General features: G+C 39.2%; 1 protein-coding gene across 1 annotated transcript in view; it reads left to right on the top strand.

Moving 5' to 3' along the window:
- The window catches only part of il1rl1 (interleukin 1 receptor-like 1), a 41,681-nt gene extending 22,410 nt beyond the window's left edge, over positions 1-19,271 (top strand). Inside the window, exons 6-11 of the mRNA XM_066686951.1 lie at positions 883-951; positions 1,052-1,175; positions 14,743-14,876; positions 15,264-15,401; positions 17,215-17,379; positions 18,874-19,271. Of these exons, the coding sequence (XP_066543048.1) occupies positions 883-951; positions 1,052-1,175; positions 14,743-14,876; positions 15,264-15,401; positions 17,215-17,379; positions 18,874-19,271 (1,028 nt within the window). The remainder of the gene's footprint in view (positions 1-882; positions 952-1,051; positions 1,176-14,742; positions 14,877-15,263; positions 15,402-17,214; positions 17,380-18,873) is intronic.
- The last annotated feature ends 1,211 nt before the right edge of the window (positions 19,272-20,482 follow it).

Here is a 20,482-nt window from a genome sequence, read left to right as displayed (position 1 = left end):
AAATTTCTTCAAAAATCAAGGGTAATATTTCATTATTGGATTGAGATTCTGCTGTTTGTGGAAGGCTTTACTAGATTTAGGCATTGATTACATTTAGCCAAAAGAATAATAGTAAAGTCAAGTACTGATGATGAATAATTAGTTCTGGATCACAAACCCCACTCCAGCACATCTCAAAGGTTCTGGATAAACAGTGATGGGGAATACAGAATATATGTAACAAATTTACATATTTAGAAAACAAAACATAAGTAACTGTATCTGAATACAGCTACAATGTAAACAGACAGTATTCAGAATACGGATACAGCGGTTAAAATAATGGCTTTCATGCAGGGATTTATCTTTAAAATGTTGATTCACTCTCAAATGAAAATTACAAAATCGTGTATTAGAAGCCCTTGAAATAAAACATGAAACATTGCAGATCTGTTATGGTGCTTTCTCATGGTACAAACTCTACACCTTTCTACACAGTTCTATTCTGCACTACTCAACAAGACATCACATACAGAAATGATTCCATAATCTGGTTACAGTTTCAAACTCGCTCTTCCATTCCACCTTAAAGTGTGTAGCAATTTGTAGTTCGGCCCACGATCCACCTTAAATGTTGCTGTGATTATATTTGAGTGCTTTTTCCAATCATAAATATTGAAATTACTAAGCCTTTTTCCACCTTAACTTGTGCTGCAATAAAATACAATTTACCACCTTAAATGGTTTCTCAAACACATTTCCTTTGTGTTTTAGAACCTATTTAAAATAAATGACTCTTATATAAATGAAGAGAATGGTCTTATTTCACTGGTGTGGCTTCTATTTTAGGATAATTAATTGCACCATAAATTATAAACTTGTGCATTTTATGTCTGTTTACAGACCCTACAACAAGCTTTTCTACTATGATCCTATATCCACGTAATAACTCAGTGGTGGTCATAGATCTAGGTGAGAATGAACAAACATCGCTTCTGGAGTAAGTTCCAAAAGACTTATGTTATTTTATGAGAAATCTCAAATTCCCCTTGTCTAATTCGCCGTCTTCCAGGTTCTAAAGTGGTACTGACATGCTTGGCATTCTTTGGCATTAATATGAGGGATAATTGCTTTGTTCTATGGTTGAGGAACAACACCAGCCTGGATGGAGTGAAGGGATACACAATAAATCAAAGGTAAAGCAACCTAGTTTTTAAACTTTAATAGCTTTTGGCCTTAAGAGATTTAATGAGGTCTGATACTGATATTGGATGATTAGTTCTTAATCAAAACATCACTCATGCAAAAGGTATTTAATAGTAATCCACTGGCTTTTTATATTTACACTAGTAACAGCTGTAAAATAAATAAATAAATACAGTAGATAAACAAACATATTGTAATCACTCAGTTAGGAACATTGGGCCTCATTCATGAAACGCGAGCTGAACGAATTTGTGCGTTAATCATTCGTAAATCACTTTTTTGGTAAATATTCGGATTCATCAAAATGTTTGTAGTCTCGAAATTTACACCACCTCCTGAAAATGTGCAAAGTGTACATGGTATCTGAAAGACGCTGAAGGTATCATCTGACCTGACTGAACGTTATATTAAAGTTAATTAATATAATTAAAATGCATGAGCTAAATAAATAAACAACAAATTTAATAATCAAATGATAGTCACAAGACAGTCCTTTTCCTAATACAGCCTGTTATACAGAGCAACTTCCTGTAGCTAAAAAGCAATTGCTTGATTTTTTTTGTTATTTACATCGCAGCGTAATTTCATGCATTTACTCTGCACCTTGACGCTGTGCACAGTCATGCCCCTCCAAACTAGCTTTATACAAAACAAACTTTAAAGGAACTTCTGTGTTAGAGCCATTTTTGTTTATTCTATAGTAAATTTGACACAGTGAATGCACAGAAATTTAACACAGTGAATGACGTGTACTACATTGAACAGATGAACAATCCTACAAACAAACTTCTTAAAAAAAAGCTTCTTAACCAAACTTCCATTCAAGCTGAAAGAAAAATGGAGAAATTTTTCTATATGACATTCAAGAAAGAAGGCATAAACGAGTCATGTTTCCTGACCTGGTGGACTTTGTTTATTGTCAAGCCAAGGTTGCTAATGATTCACTGTTTGGAGATATCCTGGATGCCACCTCAGATAATCATGGAAACTCAAAGGCAGCGGCCAATTTAAGAAAATTTAAGTCCAAAAGGAGCAGCTTCGCTGTGAGTGTGTCTGCTACTGACAAGGGTGCCTCTAAAGGACACTAAAGGACAACCAGAGAAGAAGGTTCCAGCAGTTAAGTTAACCAATGCTTTCCAAAGTCCCTGTATATACTGTAAGAAGAATCATGCACTGAATGTGTGCAACATGATCAAAAATCAGCCTTTGAAAGAGAAAATTGAGTTCCTGAAGTCGTAAGGGCTTTGCTTTGGGTGTCTTACAGAAGGTAATGTCTAAAGACAGTAAAAAAAAGACCTCATGCCCAGAATTTTCCTTTAAGCATCCTGCTATTCTACACATGGTAAAAGAAAATCCTGCATCAGAGAAGAACAGTACAGATAACAGCTTACATGATACAGCTGAGGTAACAAATGCTCTTGTGTCTGCAGTGTGTGGAACAGATGAACATACTGGGGTCGGGAACAATGCATTCATACTTCCCATTGTGCATGTATACTTCCCATTGTGCAAGTAAAACACAAGAAAGGCACAAGAATAATTAAAATATATGCATTCTTGGACCAAGGAAGCACAGCAACTTTTTGCACTGAGGACTTGGCAAAGAAGTTGACATAAGAGTTAGAAAGAAGAAGTACCTTCTTCCTACCATGTCACAGGAACGTAAAGTGAGCAGTTATGTTCTAAAAGATCTAGAGGTGTATGGTTTAGGTGGACAAGACTACATCAAGCTGCCCAATGTTTATACACACCCATACATACCTGCCAAGAGATCCAATTACCACATAGGAAAGACTTGGAGAAATGGTCTTACTTGAATCAAGTCCATCTCCCAAAACTGGAATCAGAGATTGGTCTTCTCATCAGTGCTAACCCCGTAAGACTATGGAGCCGATATGCTGTGAAGACTGCTCTAGGTTGGGTAGTCAACAGGCTAGTCAGCAGATGTCAAGAGAAGAAATCTGATGATGTTGATAGACAGAGTTTCTTGTCAACCGCATCTCTGTATTAAGTATTGAGGACATGATGATGAGGCACTATGATGCTGATTTCCCACAACGCCGGTGTGAGGACAAGAAAGAGCCATCACAACAGGACAAGCAGTTTATGCATGTTGTATCAACATCTGCAAATCTTACAGATGATCATTACTGCATTAAACTGCCTCTGAAGGATGACGGGATGAAGATGCCATATAACCGTGGTATAGCTGAGCAAAGGCATAACTCCTTGAAGAGGAAGTTCAGAAGAAATTCAGACTTCTTTCAGAAGTATAAAGACTTTATGAAAAGCATCTTAAAGAAAGGCCATGCCACAAAAGTTCCAGAAGAGCAGTTGATTCGCAGTGACGGTAGTGTATGGTTCATCCTGCACCATGGCGTGTACCATCCAAAAAAGGGGAAGATGAAGGTCATGTTTGACTGAGCGGCAACTTGCCAGGGAACATTGTTAAACAATAATCTACTACAAGGGCCTGACCTTAAAAACACCCTTATTGGAGTGCTGCTTAGGTTCAGGCAGGAGCCTGCTTGCATATTGAATCTATGTTCTACCAGGTGCGTGTTTCAAATGAAGACGCAGATCTGTTGTGCTTTCTTTGGTGGCCAGGTGGCGATTTGTGTGAACAAGTGACAGAGTATAGGATATGCGTGCACCTATTTAGAGCCACCTCATCCCCCAGTTGTGCATCGTATGCACTAAGAAGAATAGCACAAAATGTAGATGTGATGACTTAGCCAGAAACCATTCTGACAGTTCTTACTTCTATGTGGACGACTGTTTGAAGAAGCTACAGAAGAAGGAGCTAACAAATTTATGTGCCAGATGCGGGTTCCACTTCACCAAGTGGGCCGTGCTGTGCTGCATCCCTGTCAATGAAAGAGCAGCTGAAGTTAAAGATCTGGACTTGCAGCATGATGAACTCCCAGTAGAACGGGCATTAGACGTGCAGTGGTGCACAAGTTCTGATAGTTTCAAATTCAAGATAAAGCTGCCAGACAAGCATTGCACAAGACGAGGCATCCTATCCGTTGTTAGTCCTGTGTATGTCCCAATGGGATTTTTGGCACCATTACTCCTACCCATCAAGTTTATTCTGACAGTTCTCTGCAAAGAGAATTTGAAAATTGAGAGCTTTATGTCAAATAAGAACTGGTTTCAAGGGCCTAGTTTCTTGTGTAATGAGAATGAGTGGCCAGAGCAGTCTACTTACCTGTCAGAACATGAAGAGGTGAGATCGTCAGCTGCTGTGTCATGTACAAATACAGTGGTAGAGAACATAGATTTAGTAAGCCAATTTGTGGAGTATTACTCCAATTGGCACAAATTGAAGAAAGCAACCGCCTGGATTTTGCACTTAAGAGAGATGTTGGCAGTATCTTAGTAGAAAGAGAAAAGGGTTTAAGAAGGCTTTACAGCAGTCTGAACATGACACAGAAAAATGCAGATCAATGGTTAAAGAATACATGATCACATGTAAGAAGAATCTACAAAAAAAGACACTTACAGTGGAGGATCTATCCAAAGCTGAAACGGAACTGATCAAATACAGTCAGAGACAAAGCTGTGTTGAAGAAATAAAAGTTCTGCAACAGGGAAGCACTCAATTTTCAAATTGGACCCATATTTACAAGATGGTGTGTTGAGAGCAGGGGGACGTAGATCGGCAATGCCTGAGGAGGCCAAGCATCCTGCCTTTTTGAATAAATAACACAGAACAGCCCAACTTATTCTTCATCACATTCACAAACATAACAGGACATGGTGGCAGAAATTATGTATTGGCAAGATTAAGACAACGGTGTTGGGTACTGAAAAGCGCTTTAAAAATTCCATTTATTATTATTATTTTTATTACCTAAAGCTAATTCAGCAGCAAGAACAGTGATATCAGAGTACAACCTCTGCAGAAGACTGTGTGCAAAGTCCAGAGAACACAGAACGGCAGACTTGCCACAAGACCGTCTGCTTCCTGATAAACTGCCTTTTACAAACACAGGCGTGGATTATATTGGTCCTTTCGAGATCAGAAGAGGATGTGCCAAAGCCAAATGTTATGGAGTGCTTTTCACATGCCTGACAGTGAGAGCAGTGCATATAGAAGTCACCCATTCTCTTGACACAGACTCATGTATTAATGCTCTACGCCATTTCCAAACCAGACGAGGACAAGTGTCAGTCATTCGTTCAGACAATGACACAAATCTCATTGGTGCAGAAAAAGAGCTGAGACAATGATATTTACATTTACATTTACATTTATGCATTTGGCAGACGCTTTTATCCAAAGCGACTTACAAAAGAGGAGCTAACATTCGAACTACAGCACAAATTATGCAAAATACCTTACATTAAGTGCAGTATGCCAGGAAGTAATAAGTGCATTATTAAGAAAGACATTCAGTGCAAAAGATACTCTCGGAAGAGCTGGGTTTTCAATGATTTCTTGAATGCAGAGAGGGTTTCTGTTGCTCTGATAGTGCTTGGAAGCTCGTTCCACCAGCGTGGTACCAGAGATGAGAATAGCCTCAACTGACCTGTACGGAGGGTTGGTCGTGTTAGTAGGCGCTCCTTTGAGGAACGGAGAGGGCGGGCGCTAACGTATGGTTTTAAGAGTCTATTGAGGTAGATGGGAGCAGAACCAGTGAATACTCTGAAGGCCATCATTAGTGATTTGAATTTGATGCGAGCAGCTAAGGGTAGCCAATGCAGCTCAACTAATAGGGGCGTGACATGTGCTCTTTTTGGTTGGTTGAAGACCAGGCGTGCTGCCGCATTCTGGATCATCTGTAGCGGTCTCACAGCACAGGTCGGAAGACCTGTCAGGAGGGCGTTGCAATAGTCTAGACGGGAGATTACTAACGTCTGAACGAGGAGCTGTGTTGTATGTTGAGTTAGGTATGGCCTAATCTTCCTTATGTTGAATAGGGAGAAGCGGCACGATCGAGCTACAGCGGTAACATGATCTGCGAAGGTCAGCTGGTCGTCAACCATGACACCTAGGTTTCTTACAACCTTGGTGGGAGCCACTGATAGGGACCCTAGCTTGATGCTGATGTTGTGGAGAATAGCTTGCTTGGCTGGGAGGACCAGTAGTTCAGTTTTGGATAAATTCAATTGGAGGTGATGTTCCTTCATCCATGTAGATATGTCAGAGAGACAGTCAGAGATTCGAGTTGCCACTGAAGTGTCTCCTGGAGGAAAGGATAAATAGAGCTGTGTGTCATCTGCATAGCAGTGATAGGAGAAGCCGTGCGAATGTATGATTGGGCCTAGAGAGGTAGTGTACAAGGCAAAGAGGAGGGGTCCCAGCACCGAGCCTTGGGGCACACCTGTGGTGAGGTGGTGTCGCGCTGATGTTTGTCCAAGCCATGACACACTGAAGGATCGTCCAGTGAGATAAGACTCAAACCAGGAGAGTGCATTGTTCTTGAAGCCCATGTCAGTGAGTTTGTTTAGTAAGATGTGGTGGTTGACCGTATCAAACGCTGCTGATAGGTCGAGCAGAATGAGAACTGAGGATTGACCTGTTGCTTTTGCATCTTTAAGAGCTTCCATTACTGACAGAAGTGCAGTTTCCGTCGAGTGGCCGCTCTTGAAGCCGGACTGGTTCGAGTCAAGAAGGTTATGTTGGGAGAGGAATTTTGTTGCCTGCTTAAAGACAGCTCTTTCAATGATTTTACACAGGAAGGGGAGGAGAGAGACTGGTCGGTAGTTCTCTACTATAGAAGGAGCAAGAGCAGGTTTTTTGAGTAGAGGTCTTACTTGAGCTTGCTTGAAGGTGTTTGGAAATGTTCCAGAGGTTAGTGAGGAATTGATTACATGAGTGGCTGCGGACACAATGGACGGGGCTATTGTTTGCAGTAGGGTGGTAGGAATGGGATCCAGTGAACAGGATGTGGGACGGCCACCTCTAAGAAGATTTGATACCTCGTCTTCTGTGAGAGGAGTGAAAGAAGGGAAGGAAGCAGTAGGTTTAGGAGGATTCAAAGGGGGAGCCGAAGGCTGTGTAGAGGGGTCAGAAAACCGGCTGCTGATTGCAGCAACTTTGCTGGTGAAGAAGTCAGCAAATGCGTCAGCGGTGAGGTTGGTTGCAGGGGGTGGAGGTGGAGGGTTCAGCAGAGACTTGAAGGTTGAAAACAGCTTCCGGGTGTCAGTAGCATTGTTGATTTTGTCTTGATAGAATTTCTTTTTTGCAATGGTGACATTTGTTGAGAAGGCTGAGAGCAGGGATTGTAGTTGTGTCAGGTGTGATGGGTCTTTTGTTTTTCGCCATCTCCTCTCAGCAGCTCTGAGGTTAGTGCGCATTGATCGAAGGGAGTCAGTAAGCCACGGGTGGGGCTGCATGGGTCTTGCGGGTCTGGTAGTCAGAGGGCACAGGCGATCTAAGCAGGAGCTCAGTGTTGTGCAGAGTGACTCTGTGGCGTCATTGACCTCAAGAGATGAGAAGGTGCTGGGGGGTGGGAGAGCAGAAGTCACAAGGGCAGAGAAGTGGGTGGGAGATAGGTTGCGGAGATTGCGCCGGACGGGGACAGGGGGAGCGGACACAGTGGGTTGCTGAGGGAGACAAGCATTGAGCTGAATAAAGTAATGGTCAGAGAGATGTAGAGGAGTAACATTTACAGAGTTAATTAGGCAGTGTTTGGTGAGAATGAGATCAAGTGCATTACCTGCTTTGTGAGTTGAGGGGGTGCATACCTGCTGTAGCTCAAAGGAGTGGGTCAGAGAGAAGAAGTCAGCAGCAGCCGGAGTATCAAGGTGGATGTTCATGTCACCGAGAATGAGCATGGGACAGTCATGTTCAGGGATGGATGAAAGCAGGGTGTCTAGTTCTTCTAGGAAATCACCCAGTTGCCCTGGGGGACGGTATACAACGACCACATACATTTTTACTGGTGCAGTCATCAGGATGGCATGGAATTCGAAGGAGCTGTATGAGACCGATGATTCGAACTGGGTATATTTCCATGTGTTGGAAATCAACAGCCCCGTACCACCACCTCGTTTACCAGGCCGTGGTGTATGGGAGAATCTGTAGTTGATGGAGAGAGCAGTGGGGGTAGCGCTGTTTTCCGGTTTGATCCAAGTCTCAGTGAGGGCTAGGATGTCTAGTGAAAGATGGTTTGCATAGGCGGAGATGAAGTCTGCTTTGTTTACTGCAGACTGACAGTTCCATATACCTATTGAGAAGGAATTGGTTATGGGTGTGGATGTGTGATATAGAGAGCGAAGGTTATCAAGGTTTCGTTTCCGTCTGTGTGATATATCAATGAAGCCATGATGCAGAAAGAAGTGCGGTGGATTTTCAACCCACCTACTGCATCTCATCACGGTGGCACCTGGGAGCATCATATTCTTACAGTTAGAAAAGTGCTGAATTTGGTTGTGAGGCAACAATTGTTAGATGATGAAGGACTACAGACCTTTCTGTGTGAAGTTGAAAGCATCATCAATGGGAGACCCATCACCACAAACACAGACGATCCCAGTGATCTTGAACCGTTGGCACAGAATCATCTGCTCCTATTGAAGAAACAGCCCAGCATACCTCCTGGTGTGTTTGTTAAAACTGATGTCTACACACTGCAGCACTGGAGACAAATCCAATATATGGTAGATCTTTTCTGGAGAAGGTGGACCCAGTAATATTTGCCACTTTTGCAAGAGAGGCAAAAATGGCTTGGGCTGAAGAGAAGCTTCAAAGTTGGAGATGTAATCCTTATTACAGACACAGAGGAATGAGACAGGTCCAAGATGGCGCCGGTGTGTGTGGCTGGCCGTCTGCTGCTCTCACTTTGCCTTGTGTTGTTGGTTTTGCTAAGCTTTGGCACTTCACATGTGAAGTCACTACTGGTGTATGATCGCCAATTTCTCCTGGATCTTAGATATAAAATCTGTGATGTAGGTGTTTTTAATCACAGTGGACAGAATCCTCTGCCCCCGCACCTATCGGGTATTCCGAATCACCTGCGCCAGGCCTCGGCCCAAACAATTCGGCGAAAGTGTCGCCGCCGCCGCGGTAAATGTGGCGATCGGCTAGTGAAACTAAAGGTCTGCCTCTCACAATCGTCATCCAGTTCCCGGCCACGACGTGGATTATCCCCCCAATTCGTTGTGTCCTGGCGTTTCCTGGAGCCCATCGGCATCTCCCTGGTACCTGTCATCGGCCTGGATGAGGGATCCCGTCCCCGCCGCCTCTGCTTTTCCCGGCTCCGCGAGCGTGATGTGAATCCCCGCAACATGAGGACGCCGCTTCGTGCTCCTAATCTGTCTAAAGCACAGGCCTCAGCTCCTGCCAGGCAAATAAAACTTTTATCCTGAGGGACTTCTTCTCTTCTCAAAGCCTGGATTTTCTTTTTGTGACAGAGACTTGGATTGGTGCTGGTGAGTACAGTGCTCTCGTTGAATTTCTGCCGGCTGGCTGTGGTTATTTTAATACCCCGCGGACGTCAGGCCGGGGAGGAGGAACGGCGACTGTTTTTAAAAAATAATTTTAAATGTAAACAGCGAGCTGTATCACCTTCATTTTCCAGTTTTGAAGTCACTTTATTTGAGGTGGGCCGCTCTGACCCGGCGCTGTGTGCTGTCATCTATCGACCCCCTAAATATAATAAGGATTTCATAAATGACTTTTCTGATTTTCTGGCGGGACATATGCCGAAGTATGATCGCATCCTTATCGTCGGGGACTTTAACATTCACGTCTGCTGTCCAGATAAACCGCTGGTGAAGGACTTTGTTAACATCATTGACTCTTTTAATTTAGTGCAGTATGTGTCCGGGCCCACACATGAACATGGACATACCTTAGACCTTGTTCTTTCTTATGGGTTGTCTGTGTTAAATTTAGAGATCCATGATGGTGGGTTTTCTGATCACATGCCTGTTTTATTTGATTTTGCTTTATCCTGTGCTGCTTTTAAACCTTGCGCTCCTGCTCGGCTTGGTCGGAGTTTTAACTCTTTCACTGCCGGTCAGTTCACCTGCGCTTTCCGTATTAACAGAGCTTTGCCTCTGTTAATACGGAGGACCTCAGCTTCTGGTTTCACTCCTCCTGCCAAACCATACTGGACTCAGTGGCTCCATTAAGAACTAAACAGCCCAAAGTTAAACCTGAGCCCTGGTTCAATGACCGAGCGCGTGCAGCAAAGCAGAAGTGTCGCAGAGCTGAACGCCGATGGAAAAAGGATAAGCTGCAGGTTTCATTTCAAATCTTAAAAGACTGCTGGCGTTCTTACCAGAGCACCATCAAAGAGGTTAAGAGAGAACACTTGTCAAATATTATTATGGCAAATTGTCATAAGCCACGTGTGTTATTTAAAACCATTGACTCTGTTCTTAAGGCCCCTCAGCCTGTCTGTTTGGAAGCATCTCCTGACATGTGTAATGACTTTCTGCACTTTTTTATTGATAAGATTGTTACTGCAAGAGCTCTTATCAAAGCTCCTGCTTTTGACCCCTCTGACTCTGCCCCTTGCTTGGCTGTGTTTGATAGGTTTGAGCCGGTGACTCTGTCGCACTTGGAGGATGTGGTGGGCCATTTAAAGCCCTCAGGTTCTCCTTGTGATGTTTTGCCTCCTCACTTTCTAAAAGAGATTTTTCATACTATAGGGCAGCAGGTTCTGGCCATTATTAACAGCAGCCTGTCTTCTGGTGTTGTTCCTGTGAGTTTTAAACATGCTGTAGTACAACCCCTGCTCAAGAAACCTGGCCTCGACCATACAGTATTGGCTAATTATAGGCCTATTTCCAAGCTGCCTTTTATTTCAAAGATCTTGGAGAAAGTTGTTTATGCTCAACTGAAATTATTTTTGGATGAGCATAATATCCTGGAGGTTTTTCAGTCTGGTTTTAAAACCTTGCATAGTACAGAGTCAGCGTTGCTCAGGGTTTTCAATGACATTCTCCTGGCCAATGATTCTGGGGACCATGCAATTCTTGTCTTGCTGGATCTAACTGCTGCTTTAGACACAGTAGATCACAACATTTTAGTTTCCCGCTTGCAGCATCTAGTTGGCATTTGTGGTAGTGCTTTGGAATGGTTTAGGTCCTATCTGACGGACAGAACTTTGTGTGTTAGTTTTGCTGGCTCAGAATCCTCCTCAGCATCCTATCATATGGAGTTCCACAGGGCTCAATCTTAGGACCCCTCCTTTTCTCACTTTATCTGCTCCCATTGGGCTCTATCTTGAGAAAACATGGCATTGCATTCCACTGTTACGCTGACGACAGCCAGATATATGTCCCTTTAAAGAAGAAAGATGCTTTCTCGATTAAACCACTGTTGTTATGTCTCAATGACATTAAAGACTGGATGGCTTTAAATTTTTTACATTTTAACAAAAACAAAACAGAAGTGATGGTGTTTGGTCCCAGTGGGCCATGTGAAGCCCCTCCAGTTGATTTGGGCCCCTTGACTTTGTATGTGAAGCCAGCTATCTTAAATTTGGGTTTTAAGATGGACAGTGATTTTAATTGGACTGCCAAATAGGCACAGTAGTTAGGTCCAGCTTTTTACACCTGAGGCAGCTGGCAAAGGTGAAGCCATTTCTCTCACACGAGCACTTTCAAACAGTAATCCATGCCTTCATCACATCCCGGTTGGATTACTGCAATGCACTGTATTTTGGAGTCAGCCAGTCCTCCCTCAGACGTCTCCAATTGGTGCAAAATGCTGCTGCCAGACTTTTAACGGGCTCGTATAAGAGGGAACATATAACTCCCATTCTGGCCTCTCCCCACTGGTTGCCTGTGCACTTTAGAGTACATTTTAAGATTCTCTTATTTGTTTTTAAATCTTTAAATGGACTCGCCCCACCTTACCTCACTGAGCTGCTACATCCCCATGTCTCTGCTCGGTGCCTCAGGTCAGCTGATCAGCTGCTCCTGGAGGTGCCGAGGTCAAAACGTAAGCTCAGAGGAGATAGAGCTTTTTCAATTGCTGTGCCGAAACTGTGGAATAGCCTACCATTACAGATTAGGCAGGCTTCTTCACTTTCGGTTTTTAAAACTTATCTTAAAACCCATTTTTATTCCTTGGCTTTCAAACCAGCATGAGACTTTTGTTTTGTTTTATTAGTGTTGTTTTTATTTATTTATTTTTCCTTATTGGTTATTTTATTTTGTTTTAGTTTGTTTTATAAACATCTTTTGTACAGCACTTTGTTTTAGCTGTTGGTGTTTTTTAAAGTGCTCTATAAATAAAGTTGAGTTGAGTTATTGCTGATCCACCCCTGCTACGAAACTCCAGGATGTTGAGCAGAATTACAAAAGTCATGCCAGATGCCAGAGGGGTAGTCTGAAGTGCTGAAGTCCGGACGAAGACGAGTACAGTACAAAGACCCATTACTAAATTGTGTCTATTGCAGGGAGAGGAATGAAAGAATAGAAATACTTACCTGCATAAACTAGTGAATGTAAATTGTGTAAAATTAATACTTAACTGTAAAAGAAAATGTTATGGCTTGAGAAATATGATACATAGTAGAAATGGCTCTATGTTTTGAGTTTAAGTTGGTAATTGATTATGCTAAGGCCCAATTAGGGGCCGGGTTATGTTAGAGCCATTGTTGTTTATTGTATAGTAAATTTGGATTTAATACTTTATTAATATTTGAAACATAATTTTGAGCTATATTTGTACTAAACAACAATACAGTATGAACATTTATAGTATAAGAATTTAGAAATGTAATTGTTTTAATGTTATGTAATCTGATTGGTTGCTGATTTTAGTATAAATATGTGAGGGTGCATAGGAGACGGCAGAAGTCTCAAGCCTAGGAGCAACACAGTCTTTTGACTGGCCCGCTACTTAATTTAGAAGTCAGGAATTCATCTTTTGTTTTGTATGATTTTAAGTTCATAGTAAAGATACAAAAGAAAAGTTTTGGATTCTAGACCTTTTATTTCCTGATATCTGTCGCGTGTAAAAGAACTACAAGGTTTGAGATTAGTGAGTTAGCATACTGCACTCACATTCTGCAAATCAAGAACAAATACACAGGCATTTACCCCTATATAAAAGACTACAGAGAGAGTCAAATGGGCCAAAACTCATAGAAGGAGTTTGTATCAAAAATAAATGCCTCTCCTTCCATGCATCTACCCACACTTTTAGCTGAATTGTGCAGGGCAAATATCAGTGAATGCACAGTGTTGAAAAGTTTTAGGCCCCTAAAATTACCATTATTTAAAAATAATAATAAAATAATCTTCTAAATAAGAGTGGTGCCTTTATACACATATATAAAACTATAAATGCTAAATAGGATATTCTTTTCTAAAAGTATATGTGCTGTGATCGAATGTGAAGAAAAAAAGTTTCCAGATGATTTTTTTTTTGATTGTATGAATTTGTGAAATCAACACTTTATTTAGCATAATGAAATATGATTACCTCAAATAAAACTGCATAGCCACAAGGAGAGATTTTAAAGGTTAAACTAATACATGAACACACAGAATATCACTATGTATGCAATGATTTGTTTTTATCTTTATTTGAGCACAATCTCCTACTGTTCAGATAATTGCTTCTTAAATCTAATTTCCTCAGGTGCCTAAAAACATTTGCACAGTACTGTTTAACTCAGCTTTTAGACAACATAATCCGTCAACATAATCTTTTTAGACGAATGAATACCTTGATATAAGTGAGTAAAAAATTAAGTGAGTAAAAATTATACAAAGAATGAAACTGAAAAGTACAGATTTAAATGCACTTCAATAAAATTGATTCTCGCTTAGAATATTTGTTTTCTTTTGCTTTTCTCTAGAGATGTTAAGATTTTTGCTGCGGTTCCTCAGTCCGAGTGCTTCTTTATAAGACAGTTATTTGCAGTTCATAGGCAGGGAATATGGTAATTGCAAAGAAACGTGCACACCCACCCAATTTGCGAACATTTGGCATTCACTAACATAAGTGTTCTACTAAAAAATCTTGTGTTTAGGCAGCGTTCATGAATCTGGCAGAAAATTTTCGGGAATGTCAATTCCGTCGTACATTATGCGCAGTTTGCTCCTTTTTTTTAAACAAAGGTTTCATGAATGAGGACCATTGGTTACTACACTGCTGAATTATTGTTCTTAATTATTTTTGCCAATTTCCTGAGCTTCAGCCAAGCTTTTTTAATAAACTACTATGTCTTTCATGCCTAAAGATGATTGTATTGCCTTTGTAAGGTGTTTCTTTATGAACATTTTACAATGTAAACATATTTTAAGGGTGCACTGATATCTCAATGAAATATTATTATAATTAAATATTATATTCACTGCTAAGTTGATAACCTTATATTTTTATGGCTTTATTGCAATAACGGTTAACATTAATTTCAAAATAAATTTAGTATTTCACATACTTTCCCAATATTTTGTAATTATTATGATACAGCTCCAAATGTATACATTAACTTTGTTAAACCTTTGGATATTTGGTCATTATAATATAGTATAGTATATAGTACAGCATGTTATGAAGTTATACAAGGACTGAAATTTGAAAAGTTAAATTTAATCAAAGTTAATTTTATAATTTAATTCCCCACTCCCCCACAGGATTGAAATAGATAAATTTAATTCATATCTCATTATCGATAAAGTCTCAGAGGTGGACCTTCAGTCTGAATTTAAGTGCAAAGCTGTGGGTCTGCGTAAAGGGGCCCATGTCAACATCACTCTCAAATCCCGGGGTAGGTTTTCCATTTCTGAACATAACAGAACTAAAATAAATCTGTTAAAAGAAAGAAGTCATTTATTTTCAAATGGTGTTTAAATTACCAGTAAGTTTTTACCAACATACATTAGCAAATAATACTTTTGAATACGTTTATATCTATATATATATATATATATATATATATATATATATATATATATATATATATATATATATTTTTTTTTTTTTTTTGTATAAAATGCACATATGAAAAATAATGTGTTTTGTAGTTCATATATGAAATGTTATACTCCATATTGTACATTTAAAATAGATAGTTAAAATAGAAGAAGAAACATCAAAGAAAAATTCACATATTACAAATTGTTCTCTCATTCTTGCTAATCCTTTTGTTTTTCAGAGTCTGTACTGCCATTGGTTGTGATGATTCTGTGCACATTTCTGGTATTTCTGCTGTGTTTTTGGACAACAAAGTGGCTTACTGTTGATCTGGCTTTGTTTTTCAGAGGCCTATGGGTTACTCAGAAAAACAGAGATGGTAAAGGACATCTGGTATACAGTATATATATATATATATATATATATATATATATATATATATATATATATATATATACACACACACACACACACATACACAGTGCTTTGCAAAAGTATTCGGCCCCCTTGAACTTTTCAACCTTTTGCCACATTTCAACCTTCAAACATAACGATATAATTTTTTTTTTTTGTGAAGAATCAACAACAAGTGGGACACAATCATGAATCATCATATTATTCGGCCCCTTTACTTTCAGTGCAGCAAACTCACTCCAGAAGTGAGGATCTCTGAATGATCCAATGTTGTCCCAAATGACTGATGTGTAATCAAGTCCCCATATAAATGCACCTGCTCTATGATAGTCTCAGGGTTCTGTTCAAAGTGCAGAGAGCATCATGAAGACCAAGGAACACACCAGGCAGGTCCGAGAAACTGTTGTGGAGAAGTTTAAAGCCGGATTTGGATACAAAAAGATTTACCAAGCTTTAAACATCCCAAGGAGCACTGTGCAAGTAATCATATTGAAATGGAAGACCACTGCAAATCTACCATCTATCATCTCGAACAAGGAGAAGACTGATCAGAGATGCAGCCAAGAGGCCCATGATCACTCTGGATGAACTGCAGAGATCTATAGCTGAGGTGGGAGAGTCTGTCCATAGGACAACAATCAGTCATACACTGCACAAATCTGGACTTTATGGAAGAGTGGCAAGAAGAAAGCCATTTCTCAAAGATATCCATAAAAAGTATCATTTAAAGTTTGCCACAAGCCACCTGGGAGACACATCAAACATGTGGAAGAAGGTGCTCTGATCAGATAAAACCAAAAAAAAGTGTTTGGCCACAATGCAAAATGATATGTTTGGTGTAAAAGCAACACAGCTCATCACCCTGAACACACCATCCCCACTGTCAAACATGTTGGTGGCAGCATCATGGTTTAGGCCTGCTTTTTGTCAGCAGGGACAGGGAAGATGGTCAAAATTGATGGGAAGATGGATGGGTCCAAATACAGGACCATTCTGGAAAAAAATCTGATGGAGTCTGCAAGAGACCTGAGACTGGGACAGAGATTTATCTTCCAACAAGACAATGATCCAAAACATAAAGCCAAATCTACAATGGAATGGTTCACAAATAAACTTATCCAAGTGTTGGAATGGCCAAGTCAAAGTCCAGACCTGAATCTAATCGAGAATCTGTGGAAAGAGCTGAAGACTGCTGTTCACAAACGCTCTCCATTCAAACTCACTGAGCTCAAGCTGTTTTGCAATAAAAAATGGGCAAGATTTTCAGTCTCTAAATGTGCAAAACTGATAGAGACATACTCAAAGCGATTTGCAGCTGTAATTGCTGCAAAAGGTGGCGCTACAAAGTATTAATGCAAGGGGGCCGAATAATATTGCACGCCCCACTTTTCAGTTTTTTGTTAAAAAAGTTTGACACATCCAATAAATTTCATTCCACTTAACGATTGTGTCCCACTTTTGCAAGGCACTAATATAAATTGTATCACTTTTTTTTTTATTTAAAAAAAAACTAGAATATTTTCTGGACATCTCAGTTTAGCTATATGTAGTGTGCATAATTTTGTGTGTTTGTTGTAGAGTAACAGAGAAATCTGTCAAATTTAATTTATACATACATTCCTTACAGTCCTTGGGGTAAAAAGGATTATGGACAACATATTTTCATATTTTTATGGACAACTTTTATCAACAAACTTTATGAAAATCTTTTGAATGTCAACAAGATCAACACTCCTGTAATGCTTTTTTTAAGTGGCAATCATGTTTCTGAAATTTAGATGGAAAGGTTTATGATGCCTATGTGATCCATCAGAAGAATAACATGGATGAGGAAACAGAAAATAGTTTAGCTCACTTCATTCACAGAGTTCTTCCAGATATCCTAGAGAACAGATGTGGATTTAAGCTCTATATACACGGTAGAGATGACCTCCCGGGAGAAGGTATGTTTTCTGTAACATATGCAACATTAATTATGCATTTTAATATTTGGCATTTTGATAGTTTTCTTTTTCCACAAATAGAATTTTGATTGATAGGTACATTTGAGAATTTTCTAAACCAGAATACTTTGCCTTTAAAGGAAAACTATGTAAGATTTGGCTATGTTCACAATTGTAATCATAAAACACTTTTTGCACCAATGTATACTGAAATAATTGAGATTAATACAAGAATCTAATTGTCAGAAACTTAGAATTATGGTACATATACATATTTACTACAATTATTAGAACCAGTATAAATTCTTAAAGGTAGTGTCAACAGTTCTGGGGAAATGCTGCTCTCTCGTTTGTTTACATTCAGAAGCTCCATGTGTTTTTAGGTGGAATGGTATGTTTGAGAGAAAAAAAGACTTTGTTGTTTGTACGTGGCTAACCAATCTGTTTACTTTCAGGCAATTAGCACTCTTCAAATTTAGAGTCACTTCCACCAAGTAACCCAATACAGCAAAAATAAGTCAATATTACCCACCTATGGAGCAGGAATAGAGCAATATCCCAATCTAGGTTTGTGCTTTTTATCAACATTAGGAGATCTCTGCCTTGTCTAAACCACTCCAGATGCATTTCCTCTGCTGTGAGCAAAGAGAGACCCTAGCAAATGTGTTTTGAAAAAAAGTATTATAAAGAGTATTGAAAAAAAAAAATGATTCTGAGAATAAATTTGAAAAACTCCAGAGAATAAAGTCAGAATATTTAGAGAAACACTGTTTGGAAAATTATTATAATATTTAGACAGACACACTCTGTCCATGCACCAGTGAGTTCTGAAAGAAGCAGTCAATTAAATGAACCAAATAATTTATTAAAAGCTTCCATCCCCAAGACATGACCGCTAACCCAGTCAGTTCACTTACTATCTGCGACACAGATTTAGTTAATTGTAAGAGTTCAAAAACCGACGGAGCCTTGTGGGCATGCCGGAGTTTCTCAATTACACTGCAGTTGTCGGCCCCATTATACGTGCAGCAAAATATTCTGACTCTCAGAATTATTGTTTTTTCAGAATTTTCTGACTTTAATCTCAGAACCTCATTTTTTTCCCCAATGCCATGGCCCTAAACTCATCATACATACTTGACTGAGACATTTTTTTTTATTTTAAAGCCATTTACTTTGTAGACACATTATAATGGTCTCCAGCACAAAGAGAACTAACAAATGGTGAGAAAACATCCTCAGAACATAATTAAAAAGTGTTTTTTGATTACAATTGTGATTGTTACAATGTTAAGGGATTGTGCTGGTATAGTTTATTAACTTCTTTGCAGAGATATTTTTCATATCAATAAACAATATTCACAATTAATTTCTGGAAAGCTTGTAAATCTGCCCACAATCCAGTCGTCCCTAGAAATGCTGCCTATATAGGTTTAAAAATCAAACCAGAGTGATTATTATGCTAACTGACCTCCAATCCTGTCACATTCCAAGACTTTACAGAGCTCACTGAAAAAACAATGCAGCTCAGCCGAAGACTCATAGTGGTGCTGACACCAGAGACCAGCCAAAGCCAAGAGGTCACAACCCCACAAGATTATGACTGGAAAGTTGGTTTACACCAGGTTATGATTCAGCAAGAAATGAGCATAATTCTAATCCAGCTTGGAGACATTAAGGACTATTCCCATCTGCCCCTGGGTCTACAACATCTCCTACAAAAGACCCCGCCCTTAAAATGGAGTGAGAGCAGTCGCAAAGCCACCTCCCCTAGCTCTCGATTCTGGAAGAAGGTCCGCTACATGATGCCTGCCATTCCTGCTGAGAAATCAAGCCTAAAGTCTGCTTCCACCAAGCTTCACTCCCAAGAACATTTTGATATACAGTGCTAAAAATATGCAGTTTAAATAAAAACATACTGTTACTACTTCCTGTGTAAAACAGGCTTTACACAAGTGGGGGGGGGGGGGGAGATAGAAATTGGGGGGGGGGGGGGGTTGTTTAATTATTTATTAGCACTATCAAATATCTAAAAAAACAGTTAATCCACAATATAGGAACTCTACTGGACAACAAAGAAAAACATACATCTTAAATAATTTCTCCAATAAGCTAATAATTGAATATAAACTAACACACAAACATGGATTTACATAAAACTAGTCTGACAATCACATATACACAATTTTCCCTGTATAATAAAGAAAACCATATATCAAAAAAACCTAGTTTGTATATACAAATGCAAATTATATTCTTATGAATTTGTTTTTTTTTTTTTTTTTGTAATTTGTTATGAATTTTTTGTTGTTTTAATAGTACCACTGCTCTGTGTTATGATTTCTGATGCCATTTGTTCATCATTTATTATGCATCCATTTTATTTTTTCAGGCAAGCAGTTATAACAATTTTTTTAAAAATAAAAAACATGTAATGCTGTCTTAAAAGTTTAAGGCTCAAAATGAAATGCATGCTGGAACAGTGAATAAAAAGAGAAGCAATTCAGCACTGATGCTTTGTGATTCTGAGAACAAAAATATTTTAAACTTAAAGACATGTAACAAACATGAACAAAAAGGTTGATATTTTAGTGTTGAAAACATTCAGACTTTTTTCAGTGGATACATTACATAAAACCTCTCCTCTTCCTGTTAAATACAGGAAATTAATTTCATCAGTTATGTTCAGACATTATTGGTTGTAAGGTATTTTTCCACCAGACAGTGAGGTATAGTACATTATATTTGCTTATGTAAATACAGAACTAACATTAACCTGCTTTTGTAGCTTCTTTCTTCCCATCACTCAAAGGACCCATGAAAGTAGGATGGTGTTTTAAAGGTTATTCAGTGGACATGATTTCTCACAATACTAGTGTTAATATTAAACACAACAGTAAATGTAATTTTACAGAATAAAGTGTAAGCGTCACTAGCATGAATTCTGGTTAGCCAGTGTTTTTAAGAAACTGATTGTCTGATTCAAATAATATGCAAACATTTAATTTTGATTAATTTAACTAATCTATTATATTACAGCTTGGCACACTTTAGAATTTTGCAAGAAAGGTAAATACAGTTCACTTGGCAGTGGAAACGATGA

The sequence above is a fragment of the Hoplias malabaricus genome, chromosome 12 (genome assembly GCF_029633855.1).
Source record: "Hoplias malabaricus isolate fHopMal1 chromosome 12, fHopMal1.hap1, whole genome shotgun sequence".
Lineage (NCBI taxonomy): Eukaryota > Metazoa > Chordata > Actinopteri > Characiformes > Erythrinidae > Hoplias > Hoplias malabaricus.
Note: the sequence above shows the minus strand (reverse complement) of the source record. Positions and strands in the feature narration are given on the sequence as shown.